This window comes from Rhinolophus sinicus, linkage group LG02, assembly GCF_036562045.2.
Source record: "Rhinolophus sinicus isolate RSC01 linkage group LG02, ASM3656204v1, whole genome shotgun sequence".
NCBI classification, from domain to species: domain Eukaryota; kingdom Metazoa; phylum Chordata; class Mammalia; order Chiroptera; family Rhinolophidae; genus Rhinolophus; species Rhinolophus sinicus.
Window position 1 is genome coordinate 198355830 of NC_133752.1, and position 26770 is coordinate 198382599.

Below are 26770 nucleotides of genomic sequence, written 5' to 3' on the forward strand. Positions count from 1 at the left end.
GACTGCTCATCTCCAAATAAAGTGACGTGGATGAGAGAAGACAAGAAATCAAGGCTCTTGAGCAGGACAGCCCTCCATTTGCACTTTAGCTCTTAAATGGACCAGGTGACAGCCATGCTTTTCCTTTCCTTTTAGGTAGCTCCACTCCAGAGCAGACTTTGATGAAGAAACAGTAGCAGGTGTTTCTAAGGAACTCTGGAGTGAGCACATGACCATGACACTGCTGGGGTCCTCATTCTTCCCACCCCTTCAGGATTTTCCCACGCGGACAGGCCTCCCCACCCTGCCTTGGGCGTGGGCACCGCTTTGCTCGTCAACCTCACTGTGACTTTCTAACTCCTGCTGTGCGCTGGCCTGTAACCGCTGTGCAGTCTGTTCTGCAGGGTGGTTTGTGCTCCGCTGGGTTCGGAAACCTTTGATGCAGCATAGAGGGGTCTCCTCTCTGTGGGCTTTGTCCCCGTGGGGCTGAAGCTGCAACTTCTCAAGGGGGAAGGAAGAATAGTCATTTAAACAGCCCTTCCTGCTGCTAAGAGACCCCGTGAGACAGATAAAGACTGCACCTTTGGCCATGGAAGCATTTTCGTCCTGCAGACGCCACCAAACACAGGCAGACACATACGGGCTGTAGACGTCTGAACATTCAGGAGCGGCACGTCCCAGGCGTGCTTCCTGTGTGCAGATTCAGCCCCATGCACTGGCAGACACAGACGTGTGTGTGCACACATGCACACACGCATGCGCGTGCACACACGTCACACTGCTTAGATAATGTGAGCGGTGTGTCCCCAGTTCACTGGGGGAGCAGGTGCCCTGGAGGGAGAATGAGATGGTGCCATGAGTCCCAGGTTCTCTCACCTGGCCCATCTGTAAACCGCAGTGAGAGGTGAGGACACACCTGTTTGTAAAGCACGTCGACTCAGTGAGTCAGTCATTTCATCCAATGTTCTGAGTGAGAGTGAACACTCTGAGGTGGCCCTAAGGTCCAGCCAGCCTGAGGGCCCGAGCGGAGGCTCACGTGACCAGAGAGGTGACATGCCAGCGGTGATGGCCCAGGTCCTATAGGACGTGTGAGCCATTAGGAGGATGTTGGCTTCTCATCTGGAAGACAGGCTTCTAAGGAGAGGGTTAACGTGCCTTCACTTGTTAAGGGTCACATGGGGAACGTGCTGAGGATGGGTGGAAGGGAACAGCTGGGTGGATTCAGGGAGACTGGTCAGCTCACTGAGCTAATCCCGGTGACGGTGGTGGCTTGGAGCAGGGCGGTAGCAATCAGTGGTTGGGTCTGACTGGTTGGAAACAGGCCTAAAAGGGTTTGCTGATGGATGGGTTGGATGAGGTGAGAGAGAGTGGCAGAGGGTGATCCCACTGTTTGCCCTCACTAACGAGAAGGTGGAATCGCCACTGCCCAGGAAGACCGGTGGGGGTGGGGGTGAGGGTGGGGGTGGGGCCTTGGCTGGACATTAGGAGTGTGGTCTTGGATGTGAACCATTCGCGTTGCCTGTCAGACACCCCAAGCACCCAGCGGTACTGTCTTTGCTGTCTCCTCCGCTGGAGCCGATGCTTAGGGCCCTTTTCCAGGTCTTTGTGTCCACCAGGAAATGCAGGACTGCCCTGGGGGCAGGTGGCCAGGTGTGGCCCGCTGCTCCCGCTTTCCTGCCTCCTGCAAGGGTCAGAGCCAGCTCTGTTCTGGGAGCTTCTGTTCCTCATTTCCTATGTGGGCTCATTGAAATCACGGCAGGAGCGGGGCCCAAGGAGATGAGAGAGGTGCCGCTTTTATTCCGTGTAATAGTGCTTGCAGACATGCGCAGACAAGGGCAGAGTCGGTGTGAATGCTGATCAAGCAGAGAAGGCACCTCTACGCATCCTGCCTCTTCTGGACGCTGCGTCTGTGAAAAGGCAGGAACAATGGCAGAGCTGCTCACTGCAGGGCCCTGCTGTGTTTCTCTCTGGTTTACACGTGGAGTTTTAGTTCTTTTGCTCTCTGTCTAGAGATATTTGGCTCACTCACACTCCTCGTAAGTATCTAGGGTGTGGGTTGGTTGTGAGGTGTGTGAGCCGACGTGCGTATCTGATCTGTGTGTACAAACAGCCTAGCGGTTTTCCAGTTTTCATCTGTTCTGTACACACAGTCTTGGGCCTCCCTACCATTTGCTTCTCTGCCGTAGACTCGCCATCTGCAAAACAGAGACGGTACTTTCAGTTTTCCTTCTTGCTGGGAGACTAATGATGGAGTACATTCATAGAGTGTGAAGTCCTTGAAATGAAATCACAAAGTACGTGTGCATTAGTATTGTAGCTCTAATGGTATTTATATTTAAATCATTATTATTGCAATAATAATACACCATTTTGCCAATAAAACACAAAGCCACTTCAGAAAGAACATTCTAAAACGAGAGCATTTTCTGGGGCTGGGCAGCAGCGTATAATTCGGGGCCTTCACAGTGGGTTTCGTGGTTCATGTATTATGTATTTCCAAAGACTGCGTGGGGGCTGCGGCGTTGCCCAGGGCTGTGACGATGCGGGACGAGCCAAGGATTGGATGCTGGGTAGACTCGGTCACGTCGCACTCGGGTGGGGACCGTCGCCCGCCTTTGGTGCTGGTTTTGATCCCGCTGAGCTTGACTTTGTGATAATGTGTCATTAGGGCCCAGCGCCTTTTGTCAGCTATCCAGTTACAGCAGAGATGTACAGTGGGCGAGCGGCTCAGTGGTGACTGATGGCTGTTTTCTTTCAGATCCATGCAAAATGCATAAACCTGATTTATAACCAATGGAATTTTGCTGCTCGAAGCAAAAGGCTCATGTGCGGAGCTTTGTTTGTTAGGCAGTGTCTTCTCTCAGTCTCCTGACACTCTGGTCCCTGACACTCTGGTCCCTGGGGATGTGCAGCCCTGAGCCTGGAGGCCGTGGAGAGGAAACGGGGAAGCAGCCCAGACCCTTCTTTCGTGTCTCTGGAAATCACATCTGGCTCCCTGCAGTTGGACCAAGTGTTGCATTAAGAGCAGAAGTCCGTGAGAGGCTGTTTGTTGTTCTGAAAACAAGGTGTGTTCTCCGGGGCCGCACAGCACGGGGCACGTGGACGGCCAGTGGGTACACGCCACTGGGGGCTCCGTGAGCTGCGTCAGGTCCCGGCGGCCACCCACACGCCCTGGACGCTGTGTAGCCCTGTGTCCACCTGCAGCTGCTCCTCTAAAGCTTTCTCCTTGGTCGGCTCCAGGACGAGGCCCTCCTGGGTGGCCACCCCGGTCCCTCTCCCTTCCTGCCTGTCGTCTCCGGTCCTGGGCCGTCCGTGTTCTCTCCCCACCTCATTCTCTGCTTGGGTGACCTCTGGCATGTTGGTGGCGTCACCACTCCAGGTACTTAGACATCCACCAGTGGCTTTTAGTGGGTTCACACACCTCCCGAAACTCTGCCAAAATGTCTTTCTCGGGAAAGGAGGCATAGTTTTCATTGCATTGGGACGGGGGAGAGCTGACCTGCAAGGTTAAGACCTAATGCTCTCAGATGTCAAACTCTGAGCCCACCCCTGCCCCCGAGCCCCACTCCTGTGTGTTCACCTGGCTCCTTGGCATCTCCTCGAAGATGCAGTAAACCATCTACTATTGGGGCACAGGTGGCATCATGCCACTCCTGTTGCCTGTCTGTGTTCTTTGGCTCCGGGCACCTGGCCTGCCTCCCAAGGCTGAAACCTGGAGTGACCCCAGAATTCTGTCGTGCCCCTGGTCCTGCTGCGCCCGGCTCCTGAAACCCTGTGCTCCTCAGCGCGTCCCATCCTGAGCTCACTGCTCGGCTGGTGTCGTCTCCTGCTGCCTGCTCTGGCCTCACTGCTCAGCGCCCTCCTGGGCCGTGTCTGGGACACGCTTTCGTCCTGTCTGATCTGACCAGCCCGCCTCTGCCCAGTGCCTCATGAGGCCCCACTGCTGTCACTGGGAGGCCAACCCAAGTTAGCAGCCCCCAGGGGCATCCTGTGGGTGTCGCTGTGGCCCTGCCACCATCACCGCCCTCGTCAGCCTCATGAATTCCACCCTCTAGGGCCCCAGTCACAGCAGCAGCACTGCAGGCGCTGCTCAGAGGTGCGCTGTCCTCCCAGGAGGGCGGCCATTGCCCTCCGTGGACCTCCAGGCATTTCCTCACCCTTTGTCTGTCTGGGGAACCCCTGTGATTGTCACTGGGCCCTTAGCACCATGAGTGGTGGTGGCTTCTTTGAGCATCTGCGTGCTCCGCCCGGCCCAGGACAGCAGCTCTCCAGGTGCCGTTGGACCCAACAGCTTTTGTGTGACTGCTTGTCTGACACCTTTGCTTGTCAGCAGGAAAGGCTGACCCTGCTCCTGGTCTCCTGGGACCCTCACCTGCAGTTCTGTAGTGGACGTGGTCATTTACTTTTTGTGTCTCCCTCGAGATGCTCAGCTCTTTGGGGGCTGGCTCGTGTCTGTGAGACTCTGCGGCCCTGGGGTCAGGGCACAATGGCAGGGCTGGCGCTTCACCGACGTGTGATGGGCAACAGAGGAAAGGCACGATGCCCCAGCACGAGGGCTGGCCCGTGGGGTCGGCAGGTGTGCTTCTGACCCCTCGGGCTGTCGGTCTGGCCTGTGTGTGAGAGGCGCTCACGGGGCGCTGACGGCTTCAGGCAGGGCCGGCTCCCAGGTGGAGAGCCATGGCCCCCATCTGTCCCTCCTCCTCCTCACCCCCTTCTCCACTGTGTGGTCACCTTCAGGACGCTGCGTAAAGTCTGCGTATGTCAGTGAGAGGCTCTGCTTTTCAGCCTGGGCCCCTCAGCCGCCGTGCAGGCCATGGTTTCTAGCAGAGTCTTAGGCACACAGTGGGAGGACGAGGTGTGTGAGGGCGGCCTGCCCGCCTCGGGCGCCCTTCCCGGCTGCGCCCAGGTGTGAGCCCACGGGTATGGGCTGTTCTCGGCCGCACCGTCTTTAGTTCCGTGCCTGGTTTTTTTTAGAGGTTCTTCCAGGGTTTCCAGTATACATCTTTAACTTGTCACAGTCTGCCTGCAAATAACATTTTACCATGTGACATGTGGGGTAAAACTTGACAGCAGCCTGCTTCTGTGTCCTCTTGCTTGACCTCTGTTACTTGCATATGTTACACACCCACCATGCAGTGTTCTAAGTGTTGCTTTTGAAAACTAATGATCTTTTCTGTTTTTTACACAGACTTTTAATTTTAGAATAGTTGTGTAGAAAAGTGGAAATAGTGTGGTGGGTTTCCATTTTCCTCTGCCGTCAACGTCTTACGTTTGTCTCAGCTAAGGAGCCGGTGTTGATACATGATCATGACCTGCATTTAGATTTCCTTAGTTTTCTCTGCTGCTCTTCCTGTTCCAAGACTCCGTCCAGGACGCCACGTGGCTTTCCAGTGTCACGTCTCCTTAGGCTTCTCTGGACGGGACAGTTCCTAGTGCCCCTGATAGTTTGAGTACTTGCAGGTATATTGTGTATATTGTAAAATATCCCTACATTTGGGTTTGTCTGCTGTTTTTCTTGTAATTAGACTTGGGTTATGAGTTCTGGGAGGAATAGCAAAAACTTAAGTGCCCTTCTGATCACACCCCGTCAAGGGCACATGCTGTCAGCGTGACTTACCATTGTCGGTGTTGACCTCGGTCTCCTGCTGGAGGCGTGTTTGTCAGGCTTCTTTACAGTTAGCGTTTTATTCTCCCGTGTCCATTCTGTCCTCTATGCAAGGACGTCACAGTGTGCCCACACTTGTGTCCCACCTCCGTGATGACAGTGTCCACATACGTTATTGGGAATTCTTCTGTATGAGAGATTTGTCTGTTTTCTCTGTTCGTTCATTTATTCAATCATTTGTGTGAACAGGGACTCCTAGATATTTATTTTATGCTTTGGGGGATAGTACAGTTCTGCATTATGTCTTTTGTTGCTCAAATTGTTTCAGCTCTTTCGGTCTTTTGGTTGGTGCCTGGGTCTTTCTGACGCCCCCCCCCCCATCATTGTGTGTGTGTGTGTGTGGGGGGCGGGCGGGCATTTCTCCAAATGGACACCGAGCTCTGTATGCCTAGTGTACTCGTTGTCAGTTGTCTTTTAAGTAAATGGAAGCATATACCATGCTCATGGATAGGAAGAACTAACATCGTTACAATGTCCATACCACCTAAAGTAACCTATGGATTCAGTGCAATCCCTGTCAAATACCAATGGCATTTTTCACAGAACTAGAACAAATAATCCTAAAATTTATATGGCACCACAGAAGACCCAGAATAGCCACAGCAACCTTGAGAAGTAACAAAATTGGAGGTATCGTGCTATCTGATAGCAAACTATACTACAAGTCTATAGTAATCAAAACAGCATGATACTGGCAGAAAAACAGACACATAGCATATGTGGTCAATATATGGTCAATATGGCATATACGGTCAATTAATCAAAGACAAAGGAGGCAAGAGTATACAATGGGATAAAGACAGTCTGTTCAATAAATGGTGCTGGGAAAACTAGACAGACACATGCAAAAAAGTGAAACTAGACCACCTCCTTACACCGTATACAAGAACTAACTCAAAATGGATTAAAGACTTAAATATAAGACCTGAAACCATAAAACTCCTAGAAGAAAACATAGGCAGTAAACTGTCTGACATCGCTCTTAATATTTTTTTTCTGATCTATCTCCTTGGGCAAGAGAAACAAAAGAAAAAATAAAAAGTTTTTTCACAGCGAAGCAAACCATCAATAAAACGAAAAGACAACGTACTGAATGGGAAAAGATATTCTCCAATGATACATCCGATAAGGGGTTAATATCCAAAATTTATAAAGAACTCATACAACCACCACATACAAAAACACTTAACAATCCAATTAAAAAATAGACAGAGGACCTGAATAGACATTTCTCCAAAAAGGACATACAAATGGCCAATAGACAGATGAAAAGATGCTCAACGTCACTAATCATCAGAGAAATGCAAATAAAAACCACAAGGAGGTACTGCCTCACTCCAGTCAGAATGGCCGTCATCAGTAAATCAACAAACAAGTGCTGGCGTGGACGTGGAGAAAAGGGAACCCTTGTGCGCTGTTGGTGGGATTGCAGATTGGTGCAGCCACTATGGAAAACAGGATGGAGGTTCCTCAGAAAATTAAAAATACATCTACCTTATAATGCAGCAATTCCATTTCTGGGTATTTATCCAAAGAAATCCAAAACACTAATTTGAAAAGATATCTGTTCCCCTGTGTTCACTGCAGCACTATTTACAATAGCCAAGATATGGAAACAACCGAAATGCCCATCAACAGACAATTGGGTAAAGAAGAAGTGGTAGGTACATATATACAGTGGAATATTACTTGGCCACAGAAAAGAATGAAATCTTACCATTTCGGTCAACATGGATGGACCTGAGTGTATTAGGCTAAGTGAAGTAAGTCAGACAGAGAAAGACAAATACCATGTGATCTCATTTATTTGTAGAATCTAAAGAACAAAATAAAGAAACAAAACAGAAACAGGCTTGTAGATACAGAGAACAAACTGATGGTTGCCAGACAGGAGGGGTTTGGGGGATGGGTGAAAACGGTGAAGTCCAAAGTGGCAGTTACACAGTGGTCACAGGATGTCAAGTGCAGCACAGGGCACATGGTCAGGAATATGATAATAACTGTATGTGGTGCCAGGTAGATAGTAGACTAGTTGGGAGATCACGTCATAAATTATATACTGTACACCTGAAATTATGCTGTACACCTGCAATTAATATGAAATAATTTTAAATATCAACTGTTATTGAAAAATAAAAATAATTAGGAATACGAAAAAGAGAAAAAATAAACAAGGAAAAAGCCTTTCATATTTACCTTCATTTTTACCGTTTCCTGCCTTCTTCATTTCCTTGTGTAGAGCTGCATTTCTACTTGGTATCGTGTTCCTCTGCCTGAAGAATTTCTTAGCATTTCTTGTAATGTAGCTTTTGTTTGTCAGAAAAAGTGTTTCCTTTTCCTTTGTGACAAATACTTTCACTGAGTATAGAGTTCTGCGCTGACCGTTTTCTCTGTGAGTATATTAATGATGCCATTGCACTGTCTTTTGTCCTGCGTAGTTTTTGTGGGAAGTCTGCTGTAATTCTTACTTTTGTTCCGCTTAGCATTGGGTGGAATTCCCTTGGAAGTTAACCAGTTTCAATTCTAACACTTACTGAGTGTTTGCTTGTATCAGGCCCTCTGTTAAGCTTGGCTGTGTGTCTGCATAGTCCTCCCGGCCCCCTTGAGAGGGAGGTGGTGCTATTTCTCACTGTTAATCTGTAGAGACGCTGAGAGTGAGGAGGTGGACTGATTGCTCAAGGCCACTTACCAGGAGGGGGCGCAGCCCTGATTGCGTGGTTCCAGAGCCTGCATTCTCACCACTGTTGGCAGAATTCAGACTTTGCAGGGGCTCCGGGATCGTCTTGAGCTCATCCTGCCGTGTTTCCCCGAAAATAAGTCCCAGCCGGACCATCAGCTCCAATGCGTCTTTTGGAGCAAAAGTTAATATGAGAACCAGTATTATATTATATGTATTATATTATATTATATTGTATTATAGACCTGGTGTTATAGTAAAATAAGACCGGGTGTTGTATTAAGTTTTGCTCCAAAAGATGCATTATTGCTGATGGGCCAGCTCGGTCTTATGTTCGGGGAAACACAGTAGGCTGGTTAAAATGCCACCACCGCGATTGGACGTCCCGGGCATTAGAATCCAGCCGACAGGCCCGAACACTGTTCCTGCTCAGCCGTCCGCAGGCTGTGTGACCCTGCACACATCCGGTGGCCTGGCTGGTTTGCCTTCTCACGTCATAAGTAGGTGAGAGCAGCTGCTGTCTGCTGTGGGTGGGATTAAGCAATGCGGTGTGTGGGGCCTGGTGCCGCCAGCAGCTCGGTGCGGCCGTTAGCTCGGTGGGGGTGCGTGGCGCCTGGCGTCACTGACAGCTCGGGGAAGACGTCTTGTTTGGGTTGTGCTCAGTGCATCTTAGTGAATTAATGGGATAGAAACCATGTTGATTTCCCTGTTGACGGCCAAGGCTGTGGCCCACAGTACAACCCCCACTGGCTCCCATTTGCCGGGCTCATCTTTCCAAAGCACAGCCCCGATCGTGTCGTTTCAGGACACACTAAGTGGCTTCCCGGAACTTCCTCATTCAGGTCCCGAGCGCTGCCACAGAGCCCTGAGCTACTGTCCGCAGCCGCTCACACGTCACCTCTGCCTGTGGCTCTGAGAACCTGCCCGAGCTTGTCTCAGCCCGGAGGCCTGTGTTCAGCCACTTCCTCTGACTACAGCCCCATTTCCCAGGCACATCTGTGTTAACAACAGCAAAGCCCAAAGACATCGTGTAACAGAAGACACTTTATAAACCGTGAAGTCCTGGGGAAGCATTTGGTATTCTCATCCGTACGTCCGTCTGTCCGCTGGTCTGTCCCATGGACATTGTCACGTGCCTTCTGTAGGCTGAGCCTGTGCAAGGCTTGGGCCCTGGGTTCCGGGAGTGCCCCCGAGGACTCCCCGTCTAGGAGCGGATTACAGAGCGGACCTTCACACTGGCAGAGATGCCAGTGAGCTGTGGGCAGGGCGGATGGCCGCAGGGGGCTCCGTGGAGGAGGGAAGGGCATGCGAAGCCGAAGGGCCACCGCGAGGCCTGGCGGTGTGAGGGGTTGAAGCCCGCAGTGACCACGAGGGGATCGTGCTGGTGACAGAGTGGCAGGGGCCGGGGGCCAGAGGCAGCCCCGTGTGGAGAGCCTTGTGGGCCGGGCCGAAGGGCTTAGGTTTTATGGTGGGGGCTGAGGAAGAACAACATTAGAGTAAAGTGGTTGGAAGTGTGGGTTTTCAGAACTTTGCTTGTTTATCGTTCAGGGCCCACCTCACTGGGCTCCCTCCTCCATGAAGCCTCCCTAGACCTCCTCTCTCCAAGCAGGATGCGCTTTCCCCTCCTTGGTGGCCAGCGTGCTCAGCCGGCCTCACCCAGGATGTTTTGGGCACTTTTAGGTGACTGTGTTGCGTGTCATTCTCTAGGTGTTTGAGGCCTACACTTTACCTGGAAAGAGCAGCGTTGACAGATATCTACACAATTACGTGATAAAGTTATTACAGAGGAGAAGGGCTGTGCGAGCGTGTTTAATAGGTAACCCCCACCCCCGCGTTCAATGAGGCCCCTGCTTGCCGAGCCCCATCCCCCATGTGAAGTGGCGCGTGAGCCAAGATGCAGCAGCACGTGGCCTCCGTGTCGTGGCCGGTAGAGGGGGCGTCAGACGGCCGTCCTCGCTGAGTCCTGCCGTTTCCTTGTGGTCAGCTCTCAAGTGTAAGTGCCTTGAAGATAAGCCTCGGTGCAGCAGGTGCCAGGCTCGGGGCAGAGGGTGGCGGCTCGGGACACTGCGTGACTGGCCTGGGGAGGGGACAGGCGTCGCAGCCGCCACACACGCTGAGACAGCGATGTTTTTAATTCAGTGGGACCAGAGTGACATGAGTCGTCTGCCCATCAGGGGTCTAACTGAAAATAGTGCAGTGCAATGTAAGACGGCGGTGTTTTCACGGTTTTCGCAGGAATCAGCAAAGTGCTCGTGAGTGTCACTCCAGTTGGAATGGAGCGACTGAACCCCAGCGAAGGCTGCGGGGCTTCCTGGAACGTCCAAGGGGGTTTCCGATCAGCTTTGGGAGCGAAGGGGTTATCCTTGTGGTGTTTTATTGAACCACAAAATGTTATTTATAACCCGTGTCAGGAGCAATTAAACTGATTGATGATTAAGAAAGTCTAATAGTTGAATAATAAGATGCGGTTCTCGACAGCTACTTTTTCTCATTTTGGAAGCATATTTTACGAGTCTAATAACCGTGCGAGGGACGGGCTGTGGCATCTGTTGTGTAATTACGTGCGGCTGATGTGACGCGCGTCTACTGTTCCGTGGAGTGTTACTTATAAAAAACGAAAATGCCAATTATGATCTTTTTGATTTACTATTGAAGTGGTTTGTTAATTTTGACTCACTCCAAGCAGGGTTAATTAGTACATATTGATATATTTGATTAAAAGTACACTAATGTGGAATTGAGCAAGAAAGGTCAAACAAAATGAATTATTTTCCAGCCACCCAGAACGGTATGATAATTTCAGTTATCTTTCATACTTACATGGAGAGGTGGCTTCAGATTGACTGGGAATGTGAGCTGTGATTGGCAGCTGCGTGAGCACCCTGGACGCTCGAAGGTGGCACTGGGATTTCAGAACAACCCGTGCTGCTTTCTGCTGCACGTGTGGTTTTTCTTGTGGCTGTGTTTACCTTCAGGAACCATTTCTTATGTTTGTGAAAAGCAAATAAATGGTTAAAAGCATTCTTCTTGGAACTAGGAAGAGATGTTAGGAAGTAGGGAACACAAATGACTAATAATCTAAAAAAATATCTAGCTTCCCAAGTAATGAAAATGCAAATTAAACCAATAATGCAGTTCTATTTTTGTCCATCAAATTAGCAAAGATGAAAAAAGATCAGACTGAGTGCCTTTCAGATGAGCCGAGAGTGACACCCTGTAGTCTTTTGGTGAGACAGCGGTTCTGGGAAGTGCTCTGGAGCTGATTGAAAGGCACGGATGCCTCCTTGTGTCAGGGATGCATTTGTGTGGGACGTTCGTTCTTTCCTTCGTAGCAGAGGTGTTTGTTCTGGCAGGAGCTCCAGACCAGCCCCTCTGCCCAGGGCAGAGGAAGTTTGAACCGGGTGTGGTGTTTTGATTTCCAGGCAGCCTTAAACAGGATCTCAAAAAACATTCTTTTTCAATACATACCAGTGACCAGGGTGTAAATAAAAACAATTGGGTATAAAACTTCATCTGTAATCCCAATTCTGGTTTATTAATAAAAGTACGAGTTCTGACAATTAAGTTCGCGAACTCATCCTAGAAAAAGTGCTACATGCCTCATTGCTGACTATCACTACGGTCACCTTTGAAACTCTCTCCCTGGGAAGCTGTGCACCGACACCAGCGCCTAGTCCACCTTTCGGAATAATTTTGGAATTCTTTTTCTGGAATGGCCACCAGAACTGTCGTCATATTACCCTTGATGTCCTGAATGTCATCAAAATGTCTTCCTTTCAATATTTCCTTTATCTTCTGGTAAAGAAAGAATCCATTGGGGTCCAGATCAGGTGAGTAGGGAGGGTGTTACCCAAAGATAAAGGAAATGTTGAAAGGAAGTCATTTTGATGACATTCAGGACATCAAGAGTAATATGACGACAGTTCTGATGGCCATTCCAGAAAGAGTTCCAAAATAGCTTTAAAGAGTGGACTAGGCACTGGTGTCGGTGCAGAGCTTCCCAAGGGGAGTATTTTGAAGGTGACCGTAGTGATATTCAGCAATGAAGTATGTAGCGCTTTTTCTAGGATGAGTTCGCGAACTTATTTGTCCGACCTTGTATAAGAAGGGCACATCAGGATACAAACACACAGAGGGATGAGCATGTGGGGACACGGGGCGGGGAGGGGGGATTTGGTGGTGGTGGGGGAGATGCAATAGCTGTTTACAGGCCAAGGAGAGAGGCCTCTGAAGGAATCAGCTGCCGCTGCGTTTCCATTGTGGAAGCCGCCGCCCTGTGGGGCTGTGCTGTGAGCTGAGCCCACGAACGGGGGAACTTCACCAGATCACATCCACCCTGCATTTCAGGACAGTGCTTTCCTTTTACACACTGTTCTCTGCTCTCCACGTCATTCCCAAGAATCATGCGTGTGATGAACGCCTTGTTAGAAAGCTTGCGCCCTGGTCTGTAGAGAGCTGGAATAACCAGACAGGAGAAGGCCCCTTCCTGCTTTGGGGATCAACCTGATCACCCCTAAGTTGAGGGATTAGCACTGGGGTGTATTTGATGTCTTGTCCGGCCCTAAAGCTGGCTGAGTCTCAGGTGCGACCTCAGGGAAGCACGTGGGAGTTGTCACCCGTTGTCTGGGCCGTGTGTACGCGGGACAGTGAGAGCGGCTGAGTGGCGTCGGGGAGGGGACCTGCGGGCTTCAGCGGAGGCGTTTCCCTCACCTTTCGGATGGAGCTGCGAGGGGAAAACCTGGAGCCCTGGTCCTGTCCGCTGCTGGTGAGGCCTGGGCAGGATGTGTGCCTGTCGGGCAGGTTGACGGAAAGGGTGCCGGGAAGGCAGGGCAGCGGTGCTGGAGGGGGTCAGGCCCCGGAGGTCGGGGTGGGTCGGTGGAGGCCCAGCTCTGAGGTCCACAGGGAACCCGGAGGCTTTGCCAGTGGAGTCGTGGTGGGGCCTCTGCCTGCTCGTGCCCAGTCCATGAACCCAATGCCGGGTTTGTGGGACCCAGTCAGAGCACCCTCCTTCACCTGTGCACACAACAGTTGGAGGTAAACAAAAACCTCACAGATGGAGGCCCAGCCAGGTAGCACCCTGAATACTGATGCAGCCAGGTTGCAGGGTGCAGCTCAGTGGGGAACCCGGAATGGGGAGAGGCCAGAAACGAGGCTGCCCCCAAGGCTGCTGTCTGAGAGGAAGGGGACCACTGCGGAGCCCAGCATGGCCTTTGCCACCGCCCCAGCCCCGCTTGCCTCACAGTGGGGGGGGGCGGCGGGGGGGGGGCACAGCCATTGGCCAGTGAGGGGCATGAGAGCGTCTGATAAATGCCACGGGCTCTGGGTGCATGGAGCATGGACTGGAGTGCAGACTCCCCCAAAGGGCACTTCCTAGGAGCTGGGCCTGCACTCCAGGTTGAGGGCAGTGTCAGGCAGGGATGTGGGGCTCCTGGAGATGAGTGACAGCCTGGGACAGGACCCGTGAGGAGGTGGCTGTGAGCTCCTACCTGCCGCCCCCTTGGGTAGGTTTGGCCTCCTGGGGGTGGGATAGAACCAGAAGTGTTTAAAACAGGACCAGGTCCTTTTGGATCTTTTGGTGGCTGGGCTCTGGGACCTGGGGTGCAAACCTCGTACCCTGCAGCCGCTTCTCAAAATCTTCCATTTCCCTGGTCCCACTGCAGCCAGCATCCTAATCCTGTTCACCGCGTGACATCTTAGCCATCTCTCATTACACTGGGGTGGGACAAAGCCTCCTGTCCCTGCGGCGCGCTGTCCATGGGAGAGCTGCGATGAGGGCACTTCCAGCTGTGTTCATTCAGAATTACCCGTCTGCAGCCAACCCGCCCCTGTCCCCTGTCCCTGTGGGGCCCCGGCGCTCAGACCCCAGGCCGGCGGTGGGCTCTCCCCAAGCTCTGCGGCCCAAAGCAGGGTGGGCTTTGCGGCTCCTCAGGAGTTCGCATTGGTCTGAGCTCCAGGGAAGTAAGTGTGGTTTCTTGAGACAGGAAACCCCGCTCACTGCCCTGGAGAGGCTCCTGCGTCCGCCGGTGGCTCCTGTGAGAACCTGCTGCGCCTTCCTGGGTGTTGGAGTTCTTTCGGGACACCCATGGGAAAAACAGGATTTCTGCTGCGTACGGTGCCAGGCTCGTTCTTTCCACCTGACTGACGTGCGGAGCTTTTCTTTTAATGATGCCGTGAGCTGGGTATTGGCTCACTGAGGCAGCTTCCGTGACAAAAACGCGTTCCCGACTGTCCCCCCGACAGCATGATGAGGCAGAGTGTTTCTTGCTGGTTCTCACGCTCCCGGATGGGGACCGACAGCTCGGGGTTTGCCCTGCACTTTCCAGTTCACCCAGTGAAGAGACACAACAAACGGACCCCGAAACTGTGAGTGGTGACTAAGGCGTTGGTACGGCTCCCATAAGTCCCTTATGTCACTGCCTCTGTCTGTGGTTACCCTGCCAGCAGGAAGGACACGGCCAGGGAGTGGAGGTGGGGCGGCTGGTGTGAGGGTGGTGCCGGACGGGGACGCACAGTGGGGCACTTGCTTGGACTCAGCCATGGTGCCAGCCAGACGGGCGCTGTCATAATGGATGGGTGCCGAGGCCTCGACCTTCTGGGTGGGGTGACGGTGCCACTGGAGAACGGGCCAGCACGGCTACCTCTGCCTGTGAGCCTCGGTTGGCCTTCTGCCTAAGTGCTGTGAGTTGTGTGGGTCCCAGGTCTGGGAGGCCTGCTCGGGCCCAGGCTGTCCCCTGTGGCCACACCATAGACGGGGGACGCTGCAGGGAAAGGCCCACGTCTCCCTCCTTGTCCAGGGCCTGCCTCTGCCCTTCCCGTTAGTTCTGGCATCCACGAGCTCATCTGACACTGAGTCTGCTCAGGTCAAAGCTAACCAAGCCCCCGCCATGCCCCCACCCCCACTTTTTTAGGCAGCAGTCACTTTGCTCTAGTCGGCACATTTGTTCTCTGGTGGGTTTGTGTTTTACGGTTTTTCTGGCAAGTTTTGTGTTTTATGCCCCCTTTGAGCATCGCACAGACTGGGGCTTGTCGGATTCCTGCTTGTTCTAAGGACCTATCGTCAGTGCTGGCTTTTTGATTTTATTTGGCCCCGTGGTATTGTGAGCTGATTTACTGTAGTTATTAGTCTTTCCAGCGCGGCCCCCCAGGGGCCTCGGAAAGTCTCCATTTGGTCAACATGTGCCTTTTGAATTTTTCTGCCCCAAACAGACCAGCCCCTTGCAGAGAGACCCGGTTTCTTGTAGTGGAGGCCAGTGTCAGAGATGGAAGTCTGTCTTTGCTGTCACACAGTGGCGACTGGCCGCTCATGGTCCCACAGAAGCGAGCTCAGGCGCTGCCGCTGTTTGCAGTGCAGCTGGATGTTTTCTCACCCCCTGACTGGGCTTAACGGTCGGCAGCGGCATGGGGTGTGTGTTGCCCTAATAAACACTACGTGGGAGGTGCAGTGTTGGACCCCTATCTAGAAATCTCTTTGTCTTGGCATCTTTTTGCTGCTTGGCTCAATGACACTCCAGCTGACCTGACGTGTGCAGGTCTGGGCAGTCGCCTGTCAGTGTCACGTGTTCACAGCTGGAAACAGACCCAGGCCTGGGACCCTGAGTGAGTGGGAAGAGAGCTCGTGTGAGGTGGAAAATCACACCTAGGCAGTGATTCAGTACAAACACAGGCCCCAGAGGCGCTGACTCAGGCTTTCCCCGTTCGTTTTCTGGGGAACTAGCGTTAGGTAGTTAGTGGTCATTTATCTCCGGGAGCTGGAGTATTGGACTTGAATTTCCTACCTGCCTTTGAGGAAACACAGGCATTCTTCATATCAATACAGTAAGATGGTCTAACATTTTAGAAACTGTTAAGGATTTTAGAAAATGTGGCAAATGGACATCAAGTGTCATCTAAGTGCTTCGTAAAGTTTGCCCCCAAGTTGCAGTTGAATATCTCCAGCTGATTCGTATTTGGGTTTTGCCGCCACCGACTTGTAAAGATGCCAGTCAGAATGGTTTCTGTGTAATTTTGCATTCATACTACGTTTGCGTCTCCAGTTGGTCTAGACGTTTTTAGGCCCATCCTCCGAGCTTACACCTGTGGGAAACCAGTACAGAGACTTCAGCAAGTTTCAGCTATAGCTTTAGTTGTTTCCACATTGTTGCAGGGCTTACCATGTTCCGTGCCTGCGTCCTTAGTGCTGCGTTTGGAAACTGCAGCACAAACATGCCGGAGAAGCTCAGAGTCATGTCCGCAGGCAGTTGGGGCCAGTGGACTCGGAAGACTCAGCCCAGTCCCTGTCCCGTGACCCTCTACCTGCGGGACATTGGGGACGCAGAGACGCTCTCTGGCGCTGACCCCCCACAGCAGTGCAGGGGCCGTGCAGGAGGCCGTCAGAGTGCTTCATACGTGGCAGTGTTTGCGCCCTTCAGTTTGAACGACTTAAGTGCTGCCCGCGTTGGCGTTAGCAGAAGCCAGTTAGACTTGATACATTAGCTCACCTTCCGCAATAGTTTGGACATGTCTCTTAACCCGAGAAACTGGGATCCGTTTCTTCGCACTCACTCTTCATGAAACATCTTGCTGTGGTTTTCACTGTGCTCCGGTTCTGAGTGTTTCCACAGTTATTCCTCCCTCCGAGCCCCTACGCCCTTTGACAGGCGTGCATTCATTCACGTGGCGGGTGTCTGTGGAGCGCCTGCTGTGTCCAGGCAGTCCCAGAGGGGCTGGGGACATGGACAGTGGAAACGATACGGTCCTGTTCTCGAGGAGCTCTTGCTGTGGGGGGGGCAGAGCAGGCAGGTGCGGCTGTATTAGGGCAGGACACGGCTGCTGACCCGTGTCATGGAGGACGCGCAGTGGGGCAGTGCCCGAGCTTTGTGTGTGTGCCTGCGGCGCGCGTGGGCTTTGCGGGCTCTGGCTGGGGGCGTCTCCCCCACCTATCGCCGCCTCGTCCTTCCCGCAGGCAGCCCCAGAGCAGCCCTGCGCCGGCCCCCATGCTGGCAGACACCAACGTGATAAGCTCCTCCACCGCTCAGGTGTCCCCGCGGGCTCCCTCTGTCCTCTAGAAGGAATCCAGCTGCAGAGCCTGGTGCCCGGGGCCGCCGTGCTCCTGCCGCAGTTGTTCAGACGTTCCCGGCAGCTTCCTGGCACGGGTTCCATCGGTCTTCTTCATGGCGCCCTCAGTCCTGTTGTCGGCTAAGGCTCCGCGCAAACGCCACATGTCCCAGGCCTGTCCAGGGGCCCCTCTGAACCTGCCGGGGCTGGCCCTTGTCACACTGCTCACTCTCTACTAGGCTGGTTCTTTATTTAACGATACGGCCATGTGAGTCACAGCTCCCTGGAAATAAATATGGCCATCATATGCTATAAATAAACAGAGCCTGTCAGTGGAGGTTGAGTGACTCAGTGAGACTAGAGATGAATGAACGCATGGGTCCTTCTTCCCCTAGACTTCTCGGATGTGGGGGGCGATTCTGGGTCTCATCTTCACCTTTCTCTCAGCCCCACATTTTTTTGGTACATAAAACTACTTGGTACATGTTAATAGAATCAATCAGTATTTCAACAAATAGCATTTCTACGAACAAAAACTCCCACTCATAGCATTGTTAAAATAGCAGCGACGCAGGCAAGCCAGAAGGACGTTAGGAGACCGAGATTCTTCCTTTTGTAAAAACGGTGTTCTGAAGTCCAGGATCATTGCAGGCGCAGAAGTGTCCCTGCACGCTTTCCTCATGACGCCGCGGCTGTCACGTGCCCACGTGTGGCCAGGAGATGGTCTCCTCGTGGAGCAGGGTGCCAGTGTTCTCACACCAGCAGACCATGGCCTGCTCAACACAGCGCTCCCGTTCCCGTGCTGTGCCCTCCCCTCGGGCTGACTTGTGGGGTTGGGGACCCTGCTTGGCATGGGGGTGGGACGGGAGGCAGAGCCAAGGTGTTTGTGAGAGGGGAAGTTTGGTCCTTGTCACTTGGGGTCACTCTTAGGGTCAGGAAGTTGATACTTGGGTATGGCCAAACTATGCCATCTTGCCTGGCTGGCAGAGCGGGCATTGTCTTGCTTTTGTCCTTGATTTGTGGCCGTTGTCTGCTGATGGGCCACCCACTGATTGAACGCCCGTGTCTGTGGGTTGCAGGCTTTCAACCATGGAACAGAACTGGGAGCTGTGCCGGTGGTTTAGTCTGTAACCTTGAGTCAGACACCATTTACATTAGAATTAAACAGCCCTACAGCTAAACCAATTTGATTATAACATTAGTTGTTTTTGCTGAGCCAGAGAGTTTTATGAATTTATATTCTTGAGTTGTGATGCTGCGTTCACCAAAGCAGGACTATCTTCTCTGCGTTGGCTCCAAACCTGTGTAATTAAGTGCTAAAATCTCCGTCATCGAGGTGTCAGGGTTTCAGATTTAAATCCCCCAAGTTGGGCGTACAAGGGATTAGAGCACAGAGCGACTCCTGCTCGCTCCTCAAGGAGAGAATGTTTTTGGTTCCCAGTTAAGCTCCTAATTACGGGAAGAGGGTTATTGTAGGGATTGTGCAGTGTGGGTGAGTCACGTAGTCATAACAGTATCTGTCCCCTTCTCTCACCCTCGCTGGTCGCCTGCAGCCGTGCTCTGAGGGGGGTGTCTTAGTTCATGTCGCAACAGTGTCCCGGAAGCCCAGGCGTTACCGGCACGGTTGGCACTTGAGGTATTTCTCTCTTTCCAGTTTCTAAGCTGCCCTGTTTGGTTTATCACGAGGGGAAACTTATCTGTGTGTCAGGTCTTTTCACTTCCTGTGATCACAGGGTGACACTCCAGCCTGAACTGCTTTGGTTGTGGCACAGGAGTCTGTGAGGAACGAGCCCCCTCAGACCCAGAGCTCAGGGTGGGGGCCCTGCGGTGACGGGAGGGGCCGGTAGTCGTGCTCTGTGATGGAGGGTTCCTTGTTTTACCTACAAAGTTATACTTTTCTAGAGGTAGCTGAGGGGGCAGTGGCTCCCCCCTCCCGTCCCCTGTCAGAGGCCTCAGGGCCCCACCCTGTCTCAGGGTGGCAGTGAAACCGAGGCAGGGAGCACGGACTGTGCTGTCAGACGGACCTGTCATGCCTGGCTCGCCCTGTGCTGGCACGGTGCCACTGCTGGCCCCTTGTCTGTCAGACGGGCGCTTCTGCAGCAGGGCTCTCCGATGACACAGGCGCACGCCCTGGAACTCAGAGCGACACTGCCCGTCGGTGGTGGCACATGTCGTCGCTGCCTGGTGAGCGCCCCTGGGGGAGCAGCCCTCATCACCACGGTGCCCTGGGCTTTGAGCCCCTCACCTTGCCTGTTCCTTCATTCACTGACCTCTTCTGTCTTCTGGATGTGGGGACATGGTTGGAAATTTCCGGTCTTTATTTACCTAGGACAGCTTTTTGGGTATTTCAGTTATTTCCCCATATGGTTTCCTCCCTGCCAGGCTGGACATCCCCTGCCTTTTATTCGTTCCCTGCATCTCCCCGCCCACCCGCCCAGGTGGAGGAGCAGCTCTCACGGTGGCCGTGCTCATTGTGCACTGCCTTTCCCACGTGTGGAGTGGCCAGCACGGGCCACCCACTGAGAGTCAGCAGGTCCCCTGGCCTAATCCTTCTGACCCGCAGGCATCGCACACACTTCTCAGACATTTCAAGGGTAATGCCACCATCCTCGGGGACGTTTTCTCTACGGAGACTTACCTGTGGGAAAGACAGGCCTTAGTTCAACTATGCCAGTGGCTTAAACAGCATTTTTCCCCATTACAAAAATACTGGCTGTTCATCGTGAAAAATCATGCTCTCTGTTTACTCAGTGCCCTGCTGCAGAGAGAGTGATGATTTCCCACAGCGCGCCCCACCCCTCTCCCAGGGGTGCCCGAGGGCCTGTCTCTGGCCCCCTTCTGAGTGGTGGTGTGTGTGTGTGTGTGTGTGTGTGTGTGCGTGCACAGTGTATGCGTACATGCAGACGTGGTGGTGGGGTTTCTGGTACAAATGAATTGTTGATGCAGATGGGAACAATAATATGGCAGGACAGCATTTATTTAAATCGTCCCCTAAAGCCTGTCTGTGATCTAAGAAGACAGCGAGAGTAGTTTTAATTAAATGTCTGTTTTTACGTCCCATGCCTTCATATCCCGCTGTGCTCCACTTGTCACCACCGGCCTCTGTGGCCGTGCTTCTCAGCCTCCCCTGGCGCCCCTTGGGCCAGCCTGTGCCCTTGGTGGCCTCCCTGCCACCCCGAGGGCTCTCTGGGGTCAGAACTACCGCCTTTCGCAGCCTGGTATCCCCCTGAGGGGTCCTGCGGGAGGTGCTGTGGGTAAGAGGGGGCCTGGTACAGCTGTAAAACAGCGTTATACCTACTGATGTTACTGTTTGTTTGTAATTAGTACATAAAGCTTAAGACAGAATCTAGTCAAATTTCAGATGAAACAGGTAGGTTTAAATCTCGTTATTTTTAATAATGTGTTTGGTCAACGAGTCACCTTAGAGAGGCCACAGTAGCCCTTCCCCGTCCTGGGTTCCAGGGCCCAGTCGGACCTGCCTGGCTGGGAGGAGGCTGCATGCAGGGCTGAGGCCGGGGGAGCGTGTGCGGCGCCCACTTCCTGCTGCAGCTGCTGCCCGGAGGCGGAGTGTGGGGGTCTTCACAGCTTGGGTAAGAACTAGCCATGTCCCGGTCCCCAAGATCCGAGAGCCCCTGCTCCCCCCACGGCCGCTGCAGCCCCATCCACAGGCCCCACCCTCTGAGGCCATAGTCCGGCCCCCCTGCTGTCTTTTTACCTGTGAATTTATCACTTTTCCCTTTGAGCCCTGGGTTGTCTGGAATTCCTCAGCTTCCCCTGGATTGTCTGGAATTCCCTCTCACTTGTGACCTTCGATGACCAGTCGTCCCTTCTTCCCATAGGATAGCACTCCTGACCTCTCCCCCGTCACTTGGTGTGGCACGTGTCTAGGGAGCTAAGTCCCACCCAGTGGAGGGTCTGTGGCCATGGACATTCAGCCCAGATGCCTCAGGGCTTTCCGGGAGTTCCCTGTCCAGGTGTCCTCCCCTCCTGGTCACCCGCCCCATGACATGCAGTGGGGCAGCCTGCTCTGGTGGGAAGTGTGTGCTTTGGAGGCAGGTGGCAATTTGGTCCTGGCTGTTGGACATTTCGGGGTTATGACTCTGAGGACCCCTCCCCTCCCAGGTCTTCATGGCAGATGATTGAATGGGTTAATCCAACTGGTAGAACCTGTGCTGAACCTGCTGATTTTGCTCGTGGCTTCATCCAGCCTTGTCCCCACCAGATGGGGACCACCAGTGTCCCGTCTCCTGTGACCGCCCCCTCCCCCTCCATCTTGGGGCCATGCCTGCCAGCTGGGGTGTTTTCTCCTCATGGGGCCTGGCCCTCTGCTCTGACTCTGATCACAGCCCCGGGGCTTCCAGAGTCTTCTGTGCTCTCTCTGCGCCTGCTCCCTTCTTAGTGAGCTCTTTGTCTGGCAGGATGGATATTTCTCTCCTTGTGACAATAAGGGTCATTCTGAATCTCTCAGCTTTTCCAAGACAAATTGGCGTGGGGGTCTCTGAGTTAAATGCCATTACTTCATTACACTGAAGAGTAACAAATGGCATGTCAAGAGAAATGACCTAGAATAGGCCGCCCACATTTCCTTGGATAAAATAGTAAGCCAGCTAAAGAGACGAAGAAAAATCACTGAGGTTTCTGGCTGCCGCAGGCAGCAGCCTGCTTCCTGTGCGTCTGACTGCGGTGGCCCAGCCGCTCTGTGCGCGAGGAGGGAGCTGGAGGCCTGGGGACAGCCTCCGTTCCCCGTTTACCTTTTATTATAGCCGAGGAAATATCTTGATGCTTTGAAGGCCCTTGAGAGAGAGAATGTGTGGATGGAGAACGTGTCAGAAGGAGTCCTCTGTTACTGCTCTCGATGGGCGGGGTGTGGAACCGATTGTGCAGAAGCAGTTTGCTCAGCGAGGCAGCCGCCGCTGTGAGGCGGCCACTTGTACGGTGTCTGTGAACTCGCTCTTGCAGCAGGAAAGGCGTTATGACAGGTGGGCGGGGCCTGGCGCGGTGGGGCTTGCAGCCGTCAGTGAGGAGCCCCTGGGAGACCTGGTGTCCACGTGTGTCACTGGGCGGAGGTAACGCCTCCCGCTGGGCTGCCACACTGGGCCTGCCAGGCAGGGCCTTGGCTGGTGAGCACACATCTGGGTCTCGGGGGTCACCCAGTTCCCCAACCCTCCCCCCCTTCATACCCCAGTGGCTCTGACACCTGAACATTTGTGTTTTCCATTTTAAAGCTGTTTTTCCTTTAACCCACCAGCTTCTTGAGGGCACTGACTGTCACGCGTCTCTGTGCCCACAGTGTAGGGATGGAGCCACCACCCAGGGACCACCTGCTGCGTGTTGTCACATCGCCCCCACTGAGGGACCAGGGATCAGTACAGAGTGGGCCATCCGTCCAGCGGAGTGTGTCTCTGTGTAAACAGGAGGGAGGCATGACACGCTACAGCGTGGACGGACCTTGAAAATTCTGCTCAGTGAAAGGAGCCAGAACCAAAGGCCACATGCTGTGTGAGCCTATTAATAAGAATGTCTGTAATAGGCCAGTCCATGGAGGCAGAATACAGACTGGTGGTCTCCCGGGGCTGGGTGGGGTTGGGGGGCATGGGGAGTGACAGCTGAGGGGCACAGAGGTCCTTTGTGGGGGTGGAAATGTTCTGGGATGAGACAATTGTGATGGTTACCCAACTCTGTGAATAGACTACAACCCCCTGAATTGTATATTTTAAAGGGGGAACTTTGTGGTCTGTGCATTACATCTTAATAAAACAAGACCCAAACCAGAATGGTACTTGCTGAATGAATGGGGGTTAAGAGTGCTCTTTTCAGCTGCAGACACTTACAGATGTGCTCCCATGAGCCCCTGAGAGGTACCGTGAGGCGTGACGTCAGAGTCAAACTGGCTGGAACCTGATCTCGCTGGTGACCCTGCGGGAGGCTGTGCCCTGCAGGGCGTGTGTGCAGGGCCGCGGCCGCCTGTCCAGGCCCCTGAGACCCGCACGCCAGCCTCCCTTGCTTGGATGCTGTCCTGGGAATGCCCACCCCCTTTTACTCGATTTCTGCTGTGAACAAATTGCCCAGTGGGAGCTTGTTGATGGCAGCTCTTCCAGCCGCTCCTCAGTGTGACTCAGGCGTGTCGGCCGCCACTGAGCAAATGGTGGAGCTGGTGGGTATGAAGTGCCCAAGTGTACCACGTGCTCGAGTGTGCGAGCTGTCATGCTGCGTGGGGAACCAGTTAGGAACGTGGGCTCTGGGACCCGATGGGGGGTCCACATCCTGCCCACTGCTCACGGCTCACAGCTGGGCTGTGGCTGTTGGTCTGCACCCCATTTTCCAAGGGGTACAGTGGTGGTGACAAGAGTTGTGATGGTGCTTAAATGAGTTAATACATTTAACACATGTCGAAGAGCTCTAGGCCTGTCATAAGTAGCACTGAAGGTTAGCAATGATTGCAATTACTGTCCTTTTTACCCACTTAAAACTCTCTAAATGTATTCTGGGCCGACACGTTTCCTTTCTTGAAGAATGTTTTCCTTGCAAAGGTGCCATGCACATTAGCAAAAAAATCAAACAAAAGTAAATAAAATGAAACAACAGGATACACAGTTTTTTAAACAGTGATGAGTGTTATGCTAGATGACAGCAATTTTGGTTAGGATCTAAGACCTACAATTAGTTTGTTCGCATGTCTGATAATCGTTTCAATTAGGCATCTGTTCTTCATTTTCAAACTTTTAAGTTACGTTTCCTTACCAGGTGTTTTATGCTTGAAGAAGGAAGTTATTCAGAGCCCCGTTGCCTGTTCTTTCAAACCCGTCTGTCTGTGTCACTGCTTTCCTGGGTCTCTGTTCGCAGCACACGAGAGCTGGCCTGCTGCGGTTCGGAACGTGTAACCTTGAACACAGGTGTTTAGAGCAGTTATTACTGAATGCATATGTCAATGTAGTAGAAGCAGAATTTAAAAAATGTTCTGAGAAAACTTCCAGGTCTCTGTCAGGAATAAGTAATATATTTAGGCTCTCTTATTAGGATGCGGCATGCCTGAGAAACAATCCTTTACAGTGTATTAATTATGTTAATTAATCGGAGAGGATTCAGAATATTAATTACCTGCAACTAATTAGGTATTAAAATTGAGAACCGTTAAGTGATGAGACCACTGCAGTCATCTAGTTAGAGCCAGACAAATGGGAGTGGGCAGCTGGCCGTGTGCGCGTCTCCGCCAGGCCGCGCGCGTCTCTGCCAGGCTGCGCCGCGCCGCTGTGCCCTAACCGCTTTCTGTCTCTTCCATGCTCCGCGCAGAGGAGGACGACGTGTGCACTGCCGACGTGTCCCGCGTGCCCGCGGAAGTGCTGCGCAACGTGGAGGCCGACACATACTGGTGCATGAGCAGGCTGCTGGACGGCATTCAGGTGAGCCCTGCACACGGCCTCGGGGCCCACACCTGCCTCCGAACCTCTGCTCGACCACTGTCCTGGGACAGCCACAGTCCTCAGGGTGACGCGGGTGACCGATTCCATCCACTCGCGCTCCTGCTTCCGGAGAGGCTCATGGTGGCCTCCCGAGGTTCCAGCGGGAGGGCTGGGGCTCTGCCCTGCAGTCTGGTCCCTACAGGTTCTGCCGTTTCCCACTCTGAGTGGCCCCAAGTGTGTGTTGTCATTGACTAGCCACTGCCGTGGGTGGCAGGCGGAATTCACAGGAGTCTGCCCCTTAAAAGGCATCCGACTTGGGGCCTGAGCGTCTCGCCTGTGACACCAGGACCTGGGAGCAGACGGCCCCACAGGCCCTGCCGGCCCTGCTGACCAGGGGTCTGAGTGCTCGGTGGACCGCGGCTGTGACTGGCCCCAAAGGGAAGCAGGAGCTGGAGGAAGGCCGCTCCCCATGGTTGGGCTCTGCTGGGCTCCTTGTCAGCTGGGCGGTGCCTGGGGTCTTCTCAGAAGAGCAGTCTCCCAGTGCCGCGGAGAGTTCTGTGGAAACAGTTTGAGGGAATGAATCCTGCACTGTGCCTGGGAAGGGCGTTCTTGACAATAAAGAGTAGGAGCGAACTGGAGCCTCCCGATGGCCCTCAAGTGGGGGGTGTGCTCGAATCCTTCACGCCTAAGTGCCTTTCCTGGATGCCTGCTCTGTGCTAGGTGCTGCCTGCTCCATGCTAGGTGCTGCCCGCTCCATGCTAGGTGCTGCCCGCTCCATGCTAGGTGCTGCCCGCTCCATGCTAGGTGCTGCCCGCTCCATTCTAGGTGCTGCCTGCTCCATGCTAGGTGCTGCCTGCTCCATGCTAGGTGCTGCCTGCTCCATTCTAGGTGCTGCCTGCTCCATGCTAGGTGCTGCCTGCTCCGTGCTAGGTGCTGCCCGCTCCGTGCTAGGTGCTGCCCGCTCCGTGTTAGGTGCTGCCCGCTCCGTGTTAGGTGCTGCCCGCTCCGTGCTAGGTGCTGCCCGCTCCGTGCTAGGTGCTGCCGGCTCCGTGCTAGGTGCTGCCTGTTCCGTGCTGGTGCTGCCTGCTGAGGCCTCCCTGGGGAGCAAGCCTGGGATGGAGGATAGACATGTAAGGGCGGCATTATGAAGCATGAGACACCTGCTCTGGGGACCCATACATGGGATAAAGTGAGACTTGGAAGAGGAAGATTAATTTTGCTGGCAGAGGAGGAAAAGCCCAGAGCAGGGTTTTGGTCCATGGCAGTCTCTGAGGGAGCACACGTCCAGGGGTCATTCTGGTCACTTAGCTGAGGACGGTCCATTGCAAGGATGGCCACCACCACCACCACAGGGAGGGAAGCCATGTGAGGTCTGTGTTTTGCCAGGTCCGCTTTTGCCCCAGGTCAAAGAGGGGTGCTCCCACCTGAAGAGAAGGGAGATGTGGGGGGGGGGTTGCCCTTGTCATCTGCGTTTCCCGTCCGAGTCTGGCTTTTCCTGAGCCATTGACATAGCAGCCATTCCTGACGCCACTGACGGGAGACGTGTCTGCTCAGCTGCTTGATTTGAAGCTGAAGAAGTCAGGCTTCTACAAGACGCAGTGGAAGCCCTGAGGTTTAGTTTGAATGAATTAGCTAGATGTGGAAGGAACCGGTGTGCGTTCCCGCTACTTTTGATACCGTAGGAATTGGCAGAGAAAGTAGGAGCCCTCCCTGTGGTTGGAGGAAGGAAACCTTGTCTCTGAAAGCTGACCCGCACCCCCCCTCCCCCCCGCCCGCCTGCCCCGACTCTTGACTCACTTTGCATCTTATGAAGAAAAATGTGCATGAGAAATGCAGGTTTGGGCTCGCGCATCAATTTTTCATTTCCCTGCTTGGTAAACATTTTCATGCTTTTTAATCGTTCTCCCCAAACTTAAGACTCCCTCCCCCCCCCTTAGAAAAGGGACTGAATCATAATGTGAAACTATAAATCTCAAGTGTCGCTTCTCTGAGCATGAGTGATGGAACTTCTGCCAT

The 26770-nt window shown here is 53.3% G+C and overlaps 1 protein-coding gene across 1 annotated transcript in view; it reads left to right on the forward strand.

Annotated features, from left to right (window-relative positions):
- Positions 1–26770, forward strand: part of TBC1D22A (TBC1 domain family member 22A) — a 272552-nt gene that overhangs the window by 124422 nt on the left and 121360 nt on the right. The window contains exon 9 of the mRNA XM_074326597.1: positions 24645–24754. Within this exon, the coding sequence (XP_074182698.1) occupies positions 24645–24754 (110 nt within the window). The remainder of the gene's footprint in view (positions 1–24644; positions 24755–26770) is intronic.